At 38.8% G+C, this 20,521-nt stretch overlaps 1 protein-coding gene across 2 annotated transcripts; it reads right to left on the bottom strand.

The window, feature by feature from the left end:
• Positions 1-713: 713 nt before the first annotated feature.
• On the bottom strand, positions 714-20,484 carry HMGCS1 (3-hydroxy-3-methylglutaryl-CoA synthase 1). 2 transcript variants are annotated; one of them, XM_058564145.1, is made up of 11 exons: positions 20,403-20,484; positions 14,821-14,881; positions 8,850-9,307; positions 8,392-8,517; positions 7,681-7,845; positions 6,414-6,579; positions 5,418-5,588; positions 4,844-4,950; positions 3,860-3,985; positions 3,467-3,630; positions 714-2,511 (listed from the first exon to the last, which is right to left on the bottom strand). In XM_058564145.1, exons 3-11 carry the CDS (start codon positions 9,295-9,297, stop codon positions 2,422-2,424), a joined length of 1,563 nt encoding a protein of 520 aa, XP_058420128.1. In that variant the 5' UTR covers positions 9,298-9,307; positions 14,821-14,881; positions 20,403-20,484; the 3' UTR covers positions 714-2,421. The 2 variants fall into 2 exon arrangements, with proteins under 2 accessions (XP_058420128.1, XP_058420127.1); XM_058564144.1 differs by lacking the exons at positions 714-2,511; positions 20,403-20,484 and adding an exon at positions 2,550-2,959.
• Positions 20,485-20,521: the final 37 nt, after the last annotated feature.

Genomic DNA, 20,521 nt, shown 5'->3' with positions numbered 1-20,521 from the left:
ACTTGACCTTTGAGAACACTGGCCTCATTTTCTAAATGACCCAGAGGGATAGGAGACCGGCCCAAAAAATAAAAAAGAAATTATTACTAAGCACTGAATCTAGAGATGACATGATAAAACATGAGCTGATCGGTGTTAGAAAATAATCTGGTTTATTCCTAATTCATACAATCCTAAGAGTCGACAGGGCTCTTAGAGATTATCTAGTCCAAAATTACTGCTGATGCAAAAATTCTCTCTATAGAACCCCTGGGCACCAGCAACATGTGACCCTTTGGCTGGAGGCTCTACCTGGTAGTAGGCAGTTCTGTATCGGCTATAAAATTTGCTTTTACTCTTTAATTGCCCACCCTTAATTTTAGGTTGTTTTAAGGAAAACATAGTAACTCTCTTCATAAATACTTATAGCAAAGTTTATACATGCTACCACCCAATTTGCAAGTTAATTTCTTTGTTTGAAGTCTAAGAATAATAAATTATTAGTATAAATTTCTCTATAACAGACAAATATCTCCTTGAAGGCAAGACCATATATCTTAGAAATCTTTATTTCTGACTTAAGCAGAGTGCCTTGCTTATATCAGGTTTTAAAATGTTTGTGGAATGATGAATGAATGAATTAGCCAATGAATGAACTGAGATGAATGCCCCTATTTAAAAATAGCGAATTAGCTGATTTCTTGCCTTAACTGTTAGTTCAGGAGGGAAAAAGAATACTCAAATATCTGAAATATTTCTCTAAACTTTATTCAAAGTTATTCACCTCACTGTTAATAAGGTGTACAGTTAATGCTCTGTGCCAGTAATACTAGGCCTGCCCATTGCCGGCAATGGACTTTGAGAAAACCCATTTCCTGACACCCAAAAGTTAAATTACTCTTTTCAAAACATACCGAACTCCCAATACTTGCAAAAGTATTACATGCACCTTTTTCCCATCAATCTTTAAATCTGAACTTACATTATTAATCTACATCAGTGGATGTTAAAATGAAGTCATTTTAACAAATTATGACTGTACAAATCAAAATACCACTAGTTAACATTAGACAAGAGTATTTTACAAACACTACATTACATATTACCTTGCAATTTGAAACATTACATTTGTATAAGTTTATTTTAGATAACTGAAACTTCACAGAATTTAACAGCAAATAAATTTTAAAAAATTTAATTCTGTACATTAGTTCCAACTATCCCTATTTTACAATCTATAAGGCTCATGTCATAGTTCAGCACCAAAGAGATCTACAAAACTGTCTAACCAGTCTTCTTATTCATCTCTTCTGATAGTTTTTGTTGTTGTTTTAAAGGTGAAAGTCTGAGACAACGCTTTATAAAATCCTACTTCCAGACCCTGAAGTGGAATACTCTTTTTGGCTGGTCATACTATGTAAAAACTTGGGTTGTACCTTTTTGTTTTCATTGAACAGATATGAAAAAAAGAAAAGGAAAAGAATACTTACACCATGAATTTAGCCTGTCAGTCTTTAAGTTGAATTTATAACACTGAAGCATCAGAAGTAAACTAACAATGCCCTGCCCCACCTGTCTTTTTTGTTTTAAAAGGCAGCCAGAAAAATGTTCTATTTTATTCTTCAAAATAAGGTGCAAAGAAGGATTGCAACAATAAACTTCCTCATACACATCTCCAAAAACATCTCAATGTTGTTGAGCATCATCCACTTTGAACTGATTCAGGAGCAGACCTAGAGCTACTTCCATAGCTCCCAAATGTACCACCTTGTCTACAGCAGATGGCTGCTCAAGGCTAGCATCTCTGTTCACAGAGGTCATTACAGTGACTCGTCACTGCTGGCCTGGATATAAAGCAACATTCCAGTTTCCAGAACCAGTGTTACCATCCCAACTCTTCTTACCCTTGAGGATTTATAAATTTTAGAAAAAGAGCATGTTTGTCTTGCTGTTTTCAAACAGGGTTTGTGTAGATCACATTTTAAGACCACATTCCCTAAACTAGAAACTTTTTTCAAAAACCACAAGTACTTTCAGTAATCTTGTTTGTTCAAAGTATAAAATTCTTCCATGTTTAAAAAAATTAAAATTGGAGACTAGTACCTCTGCTTTCTTTGCCAGAAGCACACGATTCATCATACTACATTTAAAAACTAAGCTTCATGCATACAAATGGCCAGAGGTCTGAAGTGTTACAGAGCCCTTAACATCATCCGAGTGCAATAAGCGTTGGCTAGGCCACAAGAGGAAGCACGGTACCAAACTGAGCAAAGAAACTTTCCCAAGAACACAACAGTTTTCCAGGCTCTGTGTCAGTCACATAAAAATTTAAGAAACATGTAATCCTTTAAAATTGTCCCCAGACATTCCATTCCCTCAACCATTCCCATACATACCCCCTGCCCTAACCCACCCTGAAGTCTTCCACCTCACAGCAGTGTCTTAATGCTCCCCGTTACTGATGACAGCTGCCTCAGGGTCTGCTGCTGTTGCAGGGAGTCTTGGCACTTTCTTAGCAGGACTTGGAATATGCTAAAATAAAGGAAAAAAGATGTTGACTCTTACATTTTTTAAAAGAGTCATAGGGCTAATTAAAGTTCCAATAGAAAAACTGATAAAGGACAACTTTGGAGAGGTTTATGCTACATATATATTCTGTATAACTTTTCATGGAGGAATGAAACAGCCATTCTTTACTTGCTGGTGAATTTATTATACAGTTACTCATATAGCAAGAGAGAGAGGAAGGCCACCAAGATCCACCACACACAGTCTTTTACTCGTTACAACCTGGCATTCACAACTCAAACACTAGTGGCTTGACTTGCTACCTAATTTGTTTCATAGCAAGAAGCAAGACTATGCAGTCACCAAATTTGTGATGAACAGATAAAATAAACAACTTCACGGTTATAGAGTCCTCAGTTTGAAGCGTGGCTATGGTCCTGGGCAAGTCATTTAACTTCTTGCAGCCTCATTTCTAAAATGGGGATAGTATCATTTACCTCAAGGTGCTTTTTATAAGGATTAAATTAGAAAATGTAAATAAAGTGCCTAGCATATAATAGGAATTCAAATCACTGCTATTATTGTTACATCTTGACAATTTGAGGATAGATTTGACAACAGCCTGAGAGAAGAGATGCGAGGGGCTCAGCACCCTGTGCCTACTTCATCTCTCACCAGACATTTCCACAAATGAGCCTTCTGTCTACATCAGTCTTCCTTTACATGCTGCTATTATTAATAAAACCTAGTATTTACTGTGCACTTTTAAAATGCTAATAATTTAAGTGCAAAGTACTCTCTACAACTGGAAAATGGCACAGCCAGAATCCCATCCCAGAGCCCTTGCTCTGAAGTACTCTGCTTTATTGATATTCCTTTAAGTTGCTAACTCTGTTAGGTCCCCTTAGCCCTGAGATCTGGGGATGGAAATTTCTGACCCTGTCAAAGCCCAAGACAAAACACAATGAGCTTTCTTTACCTCAGCAGCTGTGCTTGAGTGCACAAGTCCTACTCCTTCATCCAAAGTGTCGTCATTTGGAAAGGGGCGCCGAGCATACGTTCTTCTGTGCTTTTCATCCACTCTCACTAGGTACCATGTTCCTTCAAAGAGCGAATCTATGGAACTCTGGGGAATATAGTTGACTAAAGGAGAGGCAGAGAATATGAAACATTAGTTATGACATATAATTCATCAGGTAACAAAACTAGAGATAAGTTGTGTATTTCCCTACAATTCTCACTGACATCAGATTAGTACTGAATAAAGCCTAGATATCCTTATTTTCTATGTAACACGTTTAATATTATTATAGCCCTCCAATAGGCTTTTGAGTGTATATTTATATGTTTAAAGACAATTTAATATTTTTACCCAAGTGATGAGTGTCCTCTCTGAGCTTCATGTTTTCAGCAAAGACATCTGGTGCCACACAAGTTCTTGAGTCAAGCCTTGATTTAAGATCACATAAACTTGCTGTTATTTTATCTAGAGCAGACCCTAAAACAGTAAATAATTCCAACATTAAAAGACTAAAAATAGCATGCCCAAAAGCCTGAACACAATGTCGCCAAGTGGAAAAAAAATTTTTTCATTTCTTGTAGAACTACTGGCTATTGTTTAGTTAAAAGCTAAGATGGTATCTATTTGGCAGAACTTCCTATGACCTCTGACTAGACATTTGTTCAGTATCAGCCAGTTGACAAGTCAGGAAATAGGTGGGATTTGAAACTATAACTTGTCTATAGTCAATCTATGACACAGGGTTAGAGTAATGACAAGTCTTCCACCAGTTTTTCTCCATGTTTTGCTCCTTCCTGCTCAGGGAAGGCACAAAAGTTTCCTTACATATAGCCAAGACCATAAACCTATAAAAATTAGAACTTAGCATAAAACCACACCAAAAAGAAACGATTTGGTATTATTCACTCATATGCTCAGACTCAATCACTAGTGTGAAGACTCAAAAGCTGCCTGCATTAAACAGATATGCTTCCCTTTCCCTACCTACATCCCCTGGCTACATACACTTACAAAAAGACATAAAAGATAAAGTTATTTGCCAAAGAAGGAAAAATCAAACATTATGCCATAAAAATAATTTTTAAGCTGATTACATGTTTTTTCTGACTTGAAGGAAAGAAGATATTCTGACTCAGACATAGCCTTGCCCTTTACCCAGTTAAGGCAGATTTTTAGAGTAGAGAGTAAAAATCTGGCTATGTTGAAAGAAGTAAAGAGGATTAAAATGCCTAATGATCCATGGGACAGATTCAAGTGCTTGCTTGAGAAGCCTGCTGAATCAGCCTTACCACAGTAGGTTCTCAATACATTCTTGTTGAAAGACTCAGCATTTACCTGGCGTGGCATCTTGTGTAACTTTAAGGGAGTACAGGGTCGCAGCCAAACCAGAACCATAAGAGAACACGCCAATCCTCTTTCCTGCCAGCTGCTGAGGCGAGTACCTGTGTAGGGGGGTAAAAAGTTTCACTGATCCAGAACTACAATGTGTAGGAAGCCATAAGTTGGAATAAAAATTCATTCCATAGCCTTACAGACCTAAGCTAAAGCTTTACCTATTACAATAAGCACACTGAAAACAAGCATTTCACCTCTTTAAGAATGATGGAGCTTATGAAAGGTATTGTACCATAAAATAAGTTACTCTGTCAACCAGGGATTGATGGGTCCACTGTAGGTCAAGAATAGTAAGACCATGAGAACAGTAACCAGGAAAGCCAGTAAAAAAGTAAATATTCTGGAATAACTGTAGCCTCACCCCATATATCCTTCAAATCAATGGACAATAGGTTAGAGAGCCTGGAAATTAAATATTCTGTGACCTGCCACCAACATGCCTGACACCAGATTTGGTCGTAGAAATCTAACATCCCCAAATGAGGGGAGTTAAGCAGCTAAAATTTATACTTACTGTGCTAGAACAGAAGCAAGGGAACCATACACGGAAGATGTGTACATATTTCCGTTTTGATTTGATACAAGCAAAGATGCCTTTGTTTTCTGATTAAAGAGTTCAGAACTAGCCTTCATAAATGCCTTTTCCACATCTCTATCAAAGTAGGTATCTTCTAATTTAACATCCCTGAAAGATTTAGAAAAAAGACAATTTTACAATGTTCAAAGACTACATTTTTATTATATTAGATAGTGGAGCTAACTAATATTTTAATCTGTAAGTGTGTATGATTCTGTTTTCCCATTTATGAAAAACCAAGCAGCAGCATGCTAATTGCTAGGGAAGACATAACATTGTACACAAATGGTCCTTTTGCTCAAAGCTTTTTATAATCAAGATAAGATACCTTGATTCTATTAGGTTAATAAACCTACTAAAGCTTTGTTGTCACCAAACAGAATATACTATTTCAAGTCCATAATAATGTCTGTTTAATTAGAAAAGTCATGATATTTCAGGAGCCTCTAAAAAGTTGAGTAGAATTTTATTAGATGGAGAAGGGACACGGGCAAGAAGAAATAGAATGAGTTTAACAGGCATAGCATGCTAGGGAGCCTTGAAAGTGGGGAAAATGTGACAGGAGTATTAAAATAGACTTCAATAGAGGCAGGGTGCAGGATGGATATGGGGCACAGGGACTAGAGAGGCAGAGACAAGAGCTAAGAGGCTACTGAAGTAAATATAGGCACCTGTGGGGCTATATTATTGCAGTAACAATGAGAAGGAGGCTAAAAGGAGAAAATCAGAAAATATGAGTAGAAATGACTAAAGAATTCATGTAGGTAAGCTACCACCTCTGAGACTCAGTTTCTTCATTGATGACATAAATAGGTTAGACTAGATGACATCTAAGATCCTTTGACTCTAAAGTTTTCGGGTCTTATTTATGGTTTAGCAGATATAAAAATGCTCTCATATAGAAGGAAAAAAAAAAATCACAACTCCTCTTACCCAAAGGCTTCCAGACCACTATAGATACTATTTTTATCTCTGTTCTGGTCATTAAGGAAGTCATTCAGCAACATCCGAGCTAGAGATTTCTGAACCAGTTTGCAATAGGGTGAGTGGAAGATCATGAAGCCAAAATCATTCAAGGTAAAATCTCTATCATTTCCCTCTGAAAGAGAAATCCAAAGAAATTAGAAAATTCATATGAACCACTAAAACTTTTGAAGTTTGATTTTAGAACAGGGCTGGGATGTTTCTGTATATTTAGACAGCAACCAAAAATATACTGTATAACGAAATATCTCTATGGTTTAAAATACATATCAAGAAGACACCGAGAGATAGACCAATACACATCACTATTTTTCAGACTTAAGAGTCACAACTCATTAATAGGTTGTGTAATCAATTTAGTGGATCAGGGCTAGTATTTTTTTGTTATCTTAATAAATTAGAGCATTTGTTAAATGGAATAGAGTAGAAAACAGCAAACTGCATAACTTGCACCATGGGAAAGTAATTTCATGACACTTTTGTTTGATTTTAGCACACACATACAATGTAAAGTGTACTTCTTACTGTGGGTCCTAATAAAAAGTTAGAAAATCACTGTACTGTTAAACAGTATGACATTTTACAGACGGCAAGAATGTTTTTTATCCAGAGGTACTATGTTTCTTAACATCTGTTATTGAACATTATTTTTAACTCTTTCTCATAACCCCTATAAAGCAAAGTTGAACTACGGAAAAAGCATACTTTATATGATACTGTGTGTCATAATAGCATTAATTCAAATACTATCCTTTTCAGTACCTCAATAACTTCCTCAGGGTTAAAGATGGAGATTAATGATGACACGAAAAAGCAAGTATGAATTCATAAGTCAACTGCAAACAGACTAGTGGCGGAGGGAGATCACTTCAGTAATTCATTTTCATTAGAGTTTTCTCTGGATCAGTTACAAACTAAAATCTTGTGAAAATACCTCTCTCAAAATATTAACAAAATTCATGTTACTTTCTTTTACCCTATTTTTGACTTTCTTACTAAGTATCTTTGCAGAGATATACCTCATTCCCAAAGCTTATCTCTTTTCCTAAATTTACATTCCCAGAAACTATGGGAAAATGCTATTTGGTGAGTGAGGAAGAAATGGTTAAAGGACACTAATGAAGGATGCCCACAAAGCAGTTTGTCACTAAAGATACCCAGCACATTACACTGTCCTCAACAGATACCAAAACCAAGGAAAATGGATAAAACTCACCTTTCTGCCACTGGGCACGGATCTTTTTGCGGTAGACAGAATAGCAGCGGTCTAAGGCACTGAGGTAGCACTGTATGGAGAGTTTTCCATCTACTATAGGATATTCAGAAAGCATATCAGGCTTGTAAAAGTCATAGGCATGTTGCATATGTGTCCCACGAAGTCCTATTAGAACCAAAAAGGAAGATGTCCATGTATTTCTGCTTCTTCATGTCTGTATGTTAGTAAGTACATTGCATTATCTGGGGACCTTCCATAATATCTATTCAACTCGCCACTTGCAGTAGAGAAATCATAAGGTGCAAGCAATATGTAACTGAAATGAAATATAACAGTATCCACGGACAGGCCTAAGGCTGCTTTGATATACAACATTTTATGCAAGTTTCATAAATCTAACTGGGAGATCACAATTGCTCTACTGAACTGAAAACAGATTAAACTTGCCACTGACTGTGTGACAATGGGCAAGTTACTCCTTCCAGTTATTGAACTTTACTTAAATACATTTTACTTCTCTGTAAAGTAGGAATGGCATCACTTACTTCATACAATTGCTATGAAGATTAAATATGATAACACATATAAAACACTTAGCAAGTAGTGCCTACATTTAATGAACACTTAGTAAATACTAGCTTCTATTTCTATTTTCAAATTTCTCAGCATATTGTGCTAATTAAAAAAAAAAAAGCTTTTCCAAACACTTACCTCGCTCAAAAATTAACGGAGCATTTGGCCCAATTAGCAGAGCAACAGCTCCAACTCCACCTGTAGGTCTAGCATTTCCTGTAGCATATACAGCAATGTCTCCTGCAACTACCAGGGCATATCGTCCTGAAAAATACTTTTTTGTTAGTAAAACAAAAAGGTGATCAACATTATAAATATCATACATGTAAAATGAAGTGTTATATTTTCCCCAGAATATGCTTTCCCCATCTTTGGTAAAGAAAGAAATGTTCTGGCTAAATTTTGATAGATAATTTTGTTCTACATGATAAAGATAAGCAATTTATAATTCAGATAAGCTGAAAGTCATAGCTATCTTTCTGATAGATTCAAAGAAGTGTAACTGGTAAACGTTTGCATATGGCATTAATTAAAAGGTCATTTGGGCCTATTCAACCTCAAGGAGAATTTCTTTGGCATAGAGGCACATAACATACCATCCCAAGAGCTGGACTCAATCCAGTTAACAGCATTGAAGACCGCAGCTGTGCCTCCATAGCATGCATTAGTTGTGTCTATTCCTTCTATGTCTGTATTCCCAGACTCCTCAAAGAGCTGCATCAAATTAGTCTTCACTGATTTTGATTTGTCGATGATTGTCTCTGTTCCAACTTCTAGCCGCCCAATGCAATCATAGGAAAGGCTATTTCTCTCCATAAGATTCTGAACCACAGTCATGCAAAGAGAGTTGATATCTTCTCTATCTGTGCAGAAGCCCATCTTGGCCTGGCCCAAGCCAATAGTATACTTTCCAGCATCTACACCATCGTATTTTTCCAACTCTGCTTGATCAACATATTGAGAAGGAAAATAGATCTCAAGGGCAACAATTCCCACATCTTTTGGCCAGCAGGCTTCTGCATTCAAAGGAAGTGACCCAGGCATGGTGAAAGAGCTTTAGAAAGAAAAACAGAAAAAAAAACAGTTTTAGGTCATAAGTTGCAGATTTTCGAATTCAAACTTGAGAAACAGATAATAAGAGTTCAACTATCACCTGAAACATTAGTTTAGTTTCTAAGTTTAGTATATTTTACTCAGGGCAGTCAATTTTGAAAATGTGGAATTAGCAAGTATAGTATAAATGGAATATTACTATTTAAAATTATCATCTTTTAGAAAGGCGTTTTATTCAAAACTAGACAACTTTAGACTTAAAACATGATTATTAGAGGCAAAGAAAACTCAAGATTCTTCTATGTTGAAAAGAACTAGAAGATACAATACAATGACAATTTAGTAGGATGGCCGACAAATCAGAATTCAAGTACCTGATCTATTCCTGGCCACCCAAAAAAGTTTAAATAAGTCATTCATTAATCACAGATATATTGATTATTCACAGCTACTGGCTTTATGGGGCTTTAAAAACTGTTAGATCAAACAATATTACATTCTTTATTGATCTAAACAATCCTAGCAAGCAGAGAAACCACAATAAATAAGTCCATCAAGCCAATCTGTATAAGGCCCCTGCTACTATAATCCTACCCTTCCAGAGAATCACCCCCAGCCCAAGAAGCCAAATGATTAAAATTTTAAGCCAAGACACTTCCAGGACCCATCACAGGGTTAAATGCCAATATTCTATACTTTCTACAGCTAGTGTATAGGTGATAAATGATCATAAAACCACAAGATATTCACTTAGTTTCTAACTCGGGGAAAAAACCAAACTCCAATTCAAATTTGAAAACTGGTAATCCCATATTATTTGTATGGCAACTAACTCTTAAATAACACCTCTTAAAACCACCCCTTCTTTTTAAAAAGAGACACTAAAAAGTTGGACTGTTGCCACACTGTAAATACTTTCAGAAGTGCCTAGATTTACTTACCAATAGTAACAAAAATGTGCTAGCCACTCAAGACCACTGCTGTGTGCCCAAGGGCAATCCACATAACCTATTAGAGCCTCAATTTCCTTAGAGGTTGTATTAATTAGGAAAAGAGAAATTATTCTAGATATTTCAAACAGAGGGGAATTTAATAGAGTGAAATGGTTCCAAACTTGTCAGCCAGGATAGAGGAGCCAAAGGGGAAAGGTGGTTATTCAGATCTCATGAGCGCACACTCTTATGAGGCTGCTGCAGCTACCAGTACCAGCACCTCTGCTGCCGAGCTGGGAGTGAGTGCTGACTCACACTCCCACTGCTGCTGCTGCCACTGACAAAAACAAGATGGCTACTTCTCCCCACTTTCTAATCTCACCTGAGTACTTCCATTGGCAGCCTAACCTGAACACAGCTGGCACAGGAGTCAGAAAAATGTAGCTGTCAGGCTTTGAAGAGTGGCACAGCCCCTCAGTTTTAGAGAAAGATTTCTTTCTATATCTAAACTTCTACAACTCAATTTCCTTTTCAGGTATCACATAATTCAATGGTGCAGCTTAGGTGGCAAGATTTCAGCTCTTCATCGACCTAAAGGTACTTGGCTTATAAGAGTTACCTGGGTTAAACTGGTTCATTAACCTTCTATAGCATTTGCCAACTCACCACTAATTTGACTCCTAAAAATGAAAAATCGAATCCCGTATTTATGTCATTTGTCCTCTGCCACTCTGCAAACTCTAGTATAGTATTAGTCATAACGAAATTAGAGACCATTGCCACAGTGAGCTGATTATTGAAATCTGGAGAGCATATCTAAAGCAGAAAGGCTGCCTTTAAATCATGAAATCTACCCTTATCCCATAGGTCATCAAGTTATGAATATATTAAAATCTAAAAAATAAGCACCTGAAAATATAATCACAAAATCTTAAGTTAAAGGTCTTAAGGAATACCTTGAATCTTCCTTCTAAATATAAAAATCTTATTCATATTTTTCTCATTCATCCAAACAATGACAACACGTTATAAGCCAAACATCTGGGATAAGTTTAATAGGAGATAATCCTTGCCCTCTCAAATATGCACTGTCTTGTGGGATAGCAAGATACAAACACATCATAATAAACAGGTGAAACAACGGAGACAGGCACACTGTGTTTCAGAGAAGTACCTGACCGAGCCTGGCGGCAGGGGAAGGAGTGGGAAGAAAGGCTTCTTGGTTACTGGTGCCTGACTTGAGTCTTAGGAATGAGCAGGAGTAATCAGTAAGGCTCTGCAGATGCAGATGGTGGCAGAAGATTTTCAACAGGGTGGACAGCATAAACAAAGGCATACTACAAGGAACCCATAAAAAGTGTTATTACTTTATTGAAGTGAAATGTGAGGCCCAGTGAGTAGATCAGGCAAGTCAGAAAAATCAGGTCAGGAGAACTAGATAAGGGTCAGGTCAATCAAGTTCTGGTAGCTGATGTTAGGAAGCTTCAACTTTATCATGAAGACAATAAGAAGCCATCAGAGAGTTTTAAACAGGAATAGCATGGTCATATTAGTGTTCAGATGCGTATTTTTCCAACTCTGGAATCAATTTAGTGGATGGCAAACAACATTTTTTTTTAATGAAAAAGAAGAGAAAATATCAGCTTGCATGGCTCATATTAATGTAAGAATTTTTTCGTGAAACTTTTGTTTCAATTATTCACACATCTACTCAGTCGCAATATAAAGTGTATTTCTTACTAAGGGTCACCATTGAAAAAGCTTGAGAGTCAGTTTTATACAGTCTCCGGTGCTGTGCGGAGAATGGATCTGGGTTAGGAAGCTGATAACAGCAGTCCAGACAAGACACAGGTCATGAACTAGAGCAATTACTACATGAGGGGTGAAGAAGGAACAGCTTCAAAAGATATGGAAGAAGCAAAAAACTGGCAGACATTGGGATTGAGCAGACACTAGGAAGAGAAGGAAGTATTTAGGGTGAGTCCCATATTCCCAGCCTCAACTGTTTCATGGCTGACAGGCTTGCTGTCAGCTGCACCGAGTGAGGGGAGAAGCACCTCTCCACTGCCCCACCTTTGCCCTCTCCCATGCAAACTCTGCCATTTTACGATAATCTAAATCTGGTGCCTACTTTGCTGCACTGAAGCTAAAATGAAGACATAAAGGGACTGTCTAGTATGTCACTAGGCAGATTCTAAGTTTACAGTAAAATAAAATTAAGTCCTTGCATAGTCCACAGAAGAGCTCTACAACTAGTGTTAAAAAAAAAAATAGACCAGTCCGTATACTTATAAGCAGGAACCCTTCCTATACGCCACCCTCTAAGGTACCAAAGCAGAGGCAGTAGGATTAACCACCTTCCCAGCCTTGCCCGTCACAAGGGTACCCTTTAGATTCTTTCAACTCTTCAAACTGCTCTAAACATGCTGAGGACGGTGTCCTTTTCCCTGCCTGGGCCAAGAGCTTACAACGCCTTTGGAAATAAAATGGACAAGTATATGTAATCTTCTGAAGGTATAAACCAGTTTATAAAAAGCCATAACGCAAGGCTTCAAGTCCAGAATTAATCCATATTTACCATAATCTGACTAGCTCTGATCAGTTCTTGTATTATGGTACCTACAAAATAAGGTATAACTGTTATTCTTGAACCTCCGAGAGATTAAATAAGTGACTTATTTCATTTGGGGAAAAAAAAAGAAAACGTAGCTTAACTAAAACACGCGTCAAGTTGAAAGTGAATCATGACTCTGATCTTGGTGTGGAAAAAATTTTTACATTGTCTAACTCAGTCAATATTGCTCATTCTCTGAGGGTTTTTGACAGCCAAAGTGTTTTCACTTCATTTTTGCTAAAAAGCCACCTACTTTGAAATATTTAGCTTTTGGTCAAAATTGGGAGTGAGATTAAGTAGGAAGAGAGAGGAAAAAATACAGGGAAGTAACTGCTTCCATGGTATTTCAAACAACAAAAAGTTTGATATAGTTTCTGGTCTATAATCTTTAACTATCCTATTAAGTGCATGCTCTTATGTCGTCCTCCCAGATGCTCTCTGAAGTAGGCCAGATATAAATTAGAAAAAGGAAAAAAAAAAAAGGCCAGTTAAAGATCTGAGATGTTCACATTATAGTGTTAACGGCATAAAGAATGGGGTATTCTGGTTAACTCACTATTCAAAAAATAACAAATATTTTCTAAATAGAATACAGTTAAAAAATCTGACAGTTAAAAAATTACCTGCATATATTTTTAATCTTTGGCTGAGAAGGTACTTCATTCTCTTTCAGAGCATTGTATTCACAATAAAAAAACTCTTTAAGCAGGATAATGGGGATTCTGTATTTATACTAAAATATGTAAATTTTCTTTCTAAATTTCATCTTTAAAAAGGAAGGGGAAAGTACACTTTTACCACAGAACTCTGTAAACCTTCTAAAACTATCTTCCAACAAGAAAGCACCAACAGAAGACTGAAGTCTTTTCTCCTGAAGTGAAGGCCCACCCCCCTCTGGTAGACGAAAGGAGGGCCAGGTTCTATTTCCAGAGTCAGCAAAGCAAGATGATATAGAGGCCTTGTTAATACTTTCTGAGTGCTTCCTGCCTAGGAGGACACAAAAGGGACTAATATGATCCTCTGGTAGTCTTTAAAATCTGTGAATGAAGGAGAATTGGAAAAGAAAAAAAAAAGGCAGCTGAGGATGCTGATGCAAGGGCTGCCCTAACCTAGTTCCTCTGGCTAGTAAGGGGAGGGACCTGGGCATCAGGCCCCAGGAGTCTGATGCCAGCTCCTAAGTGAGCTCTCTACCTCCACTCTCTCCCCTGTCCTAGGCCAATCTTTCTAAGATGCACATCTGACCTTTGTCAAGATGCTATTGAAAACTATTCCAAGTTTCTTCTCGATTGTTTAGGGTCAGTCTCTGTACTAGACAAGGATCTTCTGGAAAGCAGGAATTGTGCCTTGTTCACCTTTGGGTCACATATGCCAGCCCAATACTTGGCATATGGTAGAAGCTGAATGTTGAATAAATGAAATCCTACTAGCCTAATTTAAAATCAGTAACAACAGTAGGAAATCATAATACTGAAGCACACAGACAAAAAGCAGAAGCATAAGAGAGGAGGTCCATGGCAATATGAGAAAGCATGGCTGCAAATAATTAGATTATTGGTTCAAACACATTTGCAATCACTACTGTCCAATCTCACATAATCGGAAACATTCATCCATAGCCCAGATATGTACCTTTGAAACTATAATTTAAAAGGCACTATTGGCATGTATGCTTACCTGTGATTGTGTCTGATTAAGCAGTTTACCTGGTTACATTATATTATCTAGATTTTTTTCTCTTAAGAGTGAACACTAATTTTTAAAATTAGTTTCAAATTTTAAACATTAGTCTAATAAACACAAAATTAAACAGTCACCTGAGGCAATTATGGCATTAACTAATATTTACAGATAAGGTATAGCCCTGTAAAGGGTTCTAAGGATGTGTTCTTTGCCCTAGGATAAAAATTAAATTTCCCCCTTCCATCAGAGAGGAACGCTTTCCTTGAGCAGCAAGAAAGGATGCCGTACCTGTGCGAGGGATAGAGAACCGCAGTCTCCAGGTCTGTCACTCTGTTTCCTTCTTCAGGCACTAGGAATTTCAAATAAGAACTTCTTTTAAAGTCATAAGTCACCACTCAAATTCAAATAATATGACTCCAATTCAAAGTCAGTTAAAATAAACATTTCCTTGTCCAATTACATTACGTAAAATGGAATTTGATTTTGCTTAGAAAAAAATGGTACTTAAAGCTTATAAAACTTTTTCCCCCTTATTTTATTAGCTCTTATAGCAGTAAGTTCAGTCCTGGTAATGAACTGACAAATTCATACCACTGATTCAGGCTTTAAACCAAGTATGATGCTGGAAGAGTTACAGTCTTCTTTACTGAATCTGAGTTTTCAAGAATTGTGAGACAGAAATATAAGTTGTACTAGGCTAGAAATTTCTGGAGTAAAGAGACTTACACATTCAAGAGTTTGCTCTGCACTTAGAAGTTTATGGCTTTAACAACAATTTGTGCCACTTTGAGCCTCAATTTCCTCATCTGTAAAATGGAGCTAATACCTGCCTTCTGGCTCATTGTGAAGGATTGTTGAAAAGATAAAATATATGAATAACACTTTGTAATATAAAGCACCAGTACACTGACTATTATCCTAGTTCTTAGTATTTTTTCAACAAAATACTTTCTAGCAAAACTTAGTTATCTTCATTTATTTAATCTTATGCTCCTATTTTTCAACATGGCCACCTTCAGCTTCTCCAATCTTTTAGAAGTGATTTTCCCTTTAATGCTTGTATTAAAAAGATAAGCATTTGATATATCAAGACAAAGGAGCATTAAGCTTTATCATCATTTAAATTATGTGGAAATAAAATGGGAAGGTGACTTTGGGCATTTTCCTCAGTCCATCTATTTTGAAAGATTGTTACTTGAGACAACAGTTCTTATGTTTAATGTAAACACAATTTCCCTTGCTCTATATTTAATTATTGGCAAATTTAGCTAACCAGAGACTACATTCAGATGTTACTTAGTAAAGCTTTACTTTTACAAGATTAAATCATTAAGAGCTCTTTACTGTCTTACTTCCTTTTACTTCATTAAGTTTACCCCCCCAAAAATAAATAAATCCTGAGTTTTGTAGGAAAACATAAGACTACTACATTCCAAAAAAAAAACCTTTTTGATTACAGAATTATATATACGCTTCGAGAAAATAACCTATTTTTTGTTCTTTATTATCTCCAATTATGCTTTTGTAATCTGCAAATTAAGTAGACCACAGGGACCAGTTCTCACTGGTGGGGGAAGAACATAATTCCCTCTCTATGTTGAGACTCTTTAAATAACTTAGTAATATTTCTTCTTGAAGCCATGTATGTACACGAATTTGACACTATCTGCATCAAGGAAATTCCCCCTGAACTGCCAGCATTCCCTCTTTCAACTCTGATTATTTTAAATTAGGGAGGGAGGTTAGCTGGGGAGGGAGGGAGAGGGGGAGGCGGGAGGAAGAGAGAGAGAGAGAGGAAGGGAAAGGGGAAGGAGGAGAGAGAAGGGGAAAAAGAGGTGGAAGATGGGGGGGGCGGAAGAGAGAGAGGGAGTGGCACTAGAGCAAAGAAGAAAGAAATAGAAGGAAAAAGAAGATTAACAGAGGACTGCTGTGCTATACTTAAACTCTCAGGAGAAAGACAGGCCTGGAGACCACGAAAGGAAATGGAGGCAGTAAATGCCACTTTGGGGAAGAGTTCATCAGAAAGGGATCAGGCTTTCCATTCTCTTCTGCAATTGCCAGAAGGGTTCATTGCTATTCTGGCTAAAACAGCACTGCCAAAGTCTCAAGCAGCTCATCAGCTTATTTCTAACAGAAGATCTTTTGAGGGCAAGTGATAGAGGCAAGCAGCGTGGGTCAGGAAGCAGTTAATGAAGTACAAGTGGCTGGGCAGGTTACCACAAACCACATTTGGAGACTCCAGAGCCATAAGATAGGCATTTCGTGAGTTTGGCAAAGATTAAAACTGAAGAATGATGAGACTGCCTAGGGCCAAGCGGGTTCCTGCAGTAATGCTTTCTTCTGGGCTTTATGCGGTGCTCTGAATTCCTCCTTCTGGCTCCCTCCTTAGCCTTGATTCAAACAAGTGGTTGGAGAAGTTCATCCAGCACACATTTTGAGACGTGATAAACTATAACCAGTTATCTGCTGATCTTTTTCACTGTTACAGGAGAGGAATCCAGGAAACTGAGAATGAGCTGGCAACCTTTCCTCCTTAGGAGCAAACAAGCAAAACTACTGTTAAGAAAGCCTTGCCCACCATATATATATAGTCACGGATAAAAATTAGACTATTGGTGGTGAGCACAAGCAGTCTATACAGAATACTGATAAATAAAAATGTAAACCTGAAATCTCACAATGTTATAAACAATTATGACCTCAATAAAATAATAATAATAAAAAAAAAGCAAGCCTTGCCCACGCTTGTACACTCTGGTCTAGTTCTAAGTAAAAAACATGGACAGCCCTGCCTCCCCTCCAGAGTTACTGGTCTGCTTATCAGAGATTCTGTTCATCTTCCAAGGCCTTGTTCTAAGGAAGGTTTCCAGTAAGGTTTCCTAGAGTTTTGTAATCAGGGCCCTGCCCTCCTATGGCAGATATGTCTTCATAGTCTACTCTCTATGGAAAACCAGTTATGAGCAGTCCGCTTATCAACACTAGACTCCTCGACTCCTGTCGGAAGAGGGGCTGTATTTTGATTCTTTTGAAATCCCTTTGAGATCTTGGAGTAAAGGGGCACTCAACTGCTATTTTTTGAGGGGCTGAATTTGCAGTTAGAACAATTAGAGGACTAATCTTTTAGATTCAAGTACTTGGAGTAGCCCTCATTAGTAAGTTATTTTTGCTATCACTTTTAAGATGAGCTGCAGCACCAAACAGTGTTCAGAAGTTTAAGAAAACTGGCCTTCTACTGCTGCTGTTCAAAGCAAATGGTAGGTTTCAATTGTTCCCAGATCCTAACCTGAAAAATGTAAGCAGTCCAGGTGAAATCAGAAGAGAACATTTGTTGATCTTACAATCATTCCCACATGCACATATGCCCAACCATAAACCCTGCAAAGATGAGGACTGTGAGCTTTGAAAGGTTGGCTTCTCCTCTACAGCTCTAACTACACTCAGTTCACAGAGAGCAAAGTGAGCATCACCTCGTGCCAAGCATGAGGATGAATAGATTAAGAATTGAATTGAGTCCCAGCACCCTCCCATTAGATTGGGTAACATGTTTCTCAACCTTTTATTTATTTATTTTTTCTTTTATTATTATTTTTTTTTTTTGAGGAAGATTGGCCCTGCGCTAACATCTGTTGCCAATTTTCCTCTTTTTTTTCTTTTTTCTCCCCAAAGCCCCCAGTACATAGTTGTATATCCTAGTTGTAGGCCCTTCTGGTTCTTCTATGTGGGATGCTACCTCAGCAGGGCCTGATGAGCAGTGAGCAGGTCCACGCCCAGGATCCGAAGCAGCAAACCCCAGGCCGCCAAAGCAGAACACGCGAACCTAACCACTATGCCACCGGGCTGGCCCCACAATCTATAAATCTATACTACCTTCTTGAGAAACATAAAATTATCATACTCTTCTAGGATATTTGGGTTTTTAGTAACCCAACATAAAATTATAAGACTCTATATTCCTTTCCAAATGAAACTAAATAGAGATTCTGATATATAGCCCATCAAGCTCCTCCATCCACAACACCAAATGCATCTCCTCACATTCAGTTCCTCTGGATTATGGTTTTAAATAATTCTAGGGTATCCAGGAAACACATGTTACATCAATATCAGGGTTTTGCATTTCCTGTGAGAAAAGCTATCTAAAATCTCAAAAATCTCAAAATCAATCCCACAGTTAAGAGAAACAAGATGTAAAAGCACTCTGGAGGATTATTTAAAAAGAAAACAAACACAAATCAAAAGCAAGGCCCAGAATTAGCCCAACAGATGACATGGCCTTCTACAGCCCCAAATATAATATCCATCTACCTCTCCCCACCGGAAAGACCTTCTGAGAACTGAGGGTACTCACTAAACTAGAACTGAATAAGGGGCAACTTACAAACTTAGGAAAGAGAGACTTACAAAGGTTAGACACAAAGAAAAGAAAATCTTTCCCCTTTCCCATAAGACATGCTCTCTCCCTCCTTATGCATACAAAAATAACTGAAATTTAAAAAAATAAAGGTTTGATCAAAGAAACAACAGACTGCTTAGATGTCTCAAGCTGCAAAGAACAATTTGGCACAGATACATGTCCAGGACTTTCAATCTGCCTTCTAATAGAATCTGTGCAATAGAAGTCCAAACTCCATCTCAGAAGGAAAAATCTGTTAACTGTATGAGCACTTCCACTTGTCTTAATTTTTGTCATTTATTTTGCCACTGTTTTTCATGATTCATCCCTGAAATAGAGCAAATGTTACTTAGCAGCAGCAAGAACACATCATCCTACCACAGGAGGCTGGCAGAAGCATCAGCAGGAAGGAAAGAGCCGCAGCAGAGGTGAGCAGCGAAAGAAGCCAGTGATGCCCCAAGGCCACGGCCACAGGGCAAGCATGACAAGCAGGGACAACCTCACCTGTCCAAACCCCCCCTCCAGGGTGGGTCAGAGTAATCCTTTTTCTACCACTGGTCAAGGCAGGACACACGTTTTGAAAGACTATATACTTGGTTTTGAAATGTCCTTGGTTTAGCCCTAAACCTGCTGGGTGGGAAGGCCCTGTGGGTGCTTGCCCATTACATCGTCATATCAGGTTAGGCTGGTCCTGAAGCTATTAGCAGGAGGGAGGTATGGGATTTCAGAACACCGAGGATATCTATTTTTAAAAATGGGCATAGCAAACATGGAGGAGGGAAGGTGCGAGGCAGGAATCTGTGATATTTGAAGCAAGCACAGACCGAAGCCGTCAAGAGCCCAAGTACTCAGTCAGGTTAAATCACGGTTGTGATGCTTTCTTGCACCCGAGCTAGGGAGGAAAAGTAATGCTGCCCACTTCCCTTCCTCCCATCAACTCTCGATCTGTGGCAGCAGGCAGACACACCCCCTGCCAACCTACAAGGCTCCATCTAAGCGTGATCTTCCCCATCCTTCGGCGTCCCCCCTTAACCAGACGCTCCGGGAAAGCCCTGGCAGCCCAGCTCCTTTCTCGTCCCTTCCTGATGCCCCCCCACCCCCCGCCCAATCTCCTCACAGCGGCCACAGCCACTTCCCTGGCACCTCCAGCTCCTGGCTGACTTATGTCATTAGAACCTAGCACTCAACGCCCTTTCGCCTTCTCCCCTCTGCGTCTCGCCTGCCCACACCAGTGCACCAGTGTCCTCGGGCCCTCCTCACACCCGCCGCAGTCGGCCCCAGGTCCCTGGCACGGGAGGCCTCGCACCGCCCCGGCTCTCGGCGCCCCATCCTCCCAAGCCAGGTCCACGCCTCCGCGCTGACCCGGACGGAGCCGGAGCTTCCCCCGGCCTAGTCAAGGACACCGCCTCCGCCCGGCCGTCACCCCGCCCGCGGCGCCTCAGCAGCCCAGCTCTCCTCCTCCGCGCGGGGCACTCACCCAAACGTGACCAGGCGGTGGCGGAGGAAGGGGAGCGAACCACGAAGAGCCAGTCCGCGGCACCTCCCCTCCACCACCAGCTTTATAGCCGCCGACCCACCCGACGCCGGCAAGGCCGG

This window comes from Diceros bicornis, chromosome 20, assembly GCF_020826845.1.
Source record: "Diceros bicornis minor isolate mBicDic1 chromosome 20, mDicBic1.mat.cur, whole genome shotgun sequence".
In the NCBI taxonomy this organism is placed as follows: Eukaryota; Metazoa; Chordata; class Mammalia; order Perissodactyla; family Rhinocerotidae; genus Diceros; species Diceros bicornis.
This window is presented reverse-complemented; position numbering and strand designations above follow the sequence as displayed.

What these genes read in the sequence shown, in the direction of transcription:
- HMGCS1 (XM_058564145.1), bottom strand. Translation starts at nt 9,297, where the DNA reads ATGCCTGGGTCACTTCCTTTGAATGCAGAAGCCTGCTGGCCAAAAGAT. An exon ending in TGAGTCCAGCTCTTGGGATG is followed by an intron (nt 8,518 to 8,849) that starts GTATGTTATGTG and finishes AGTATTTTTCAG; the next exon opens with GACGATATGCCCTGGTAGTT. An exon ending in TCCGTTAATTTTTGAGCGAG is followed by an intron (nt 7,846 to 8,391) that starts GTAAGTGTTTGG and finishes TGGTTCTAATAG; the next exon opens with GACTTCGTGGGACACATATG.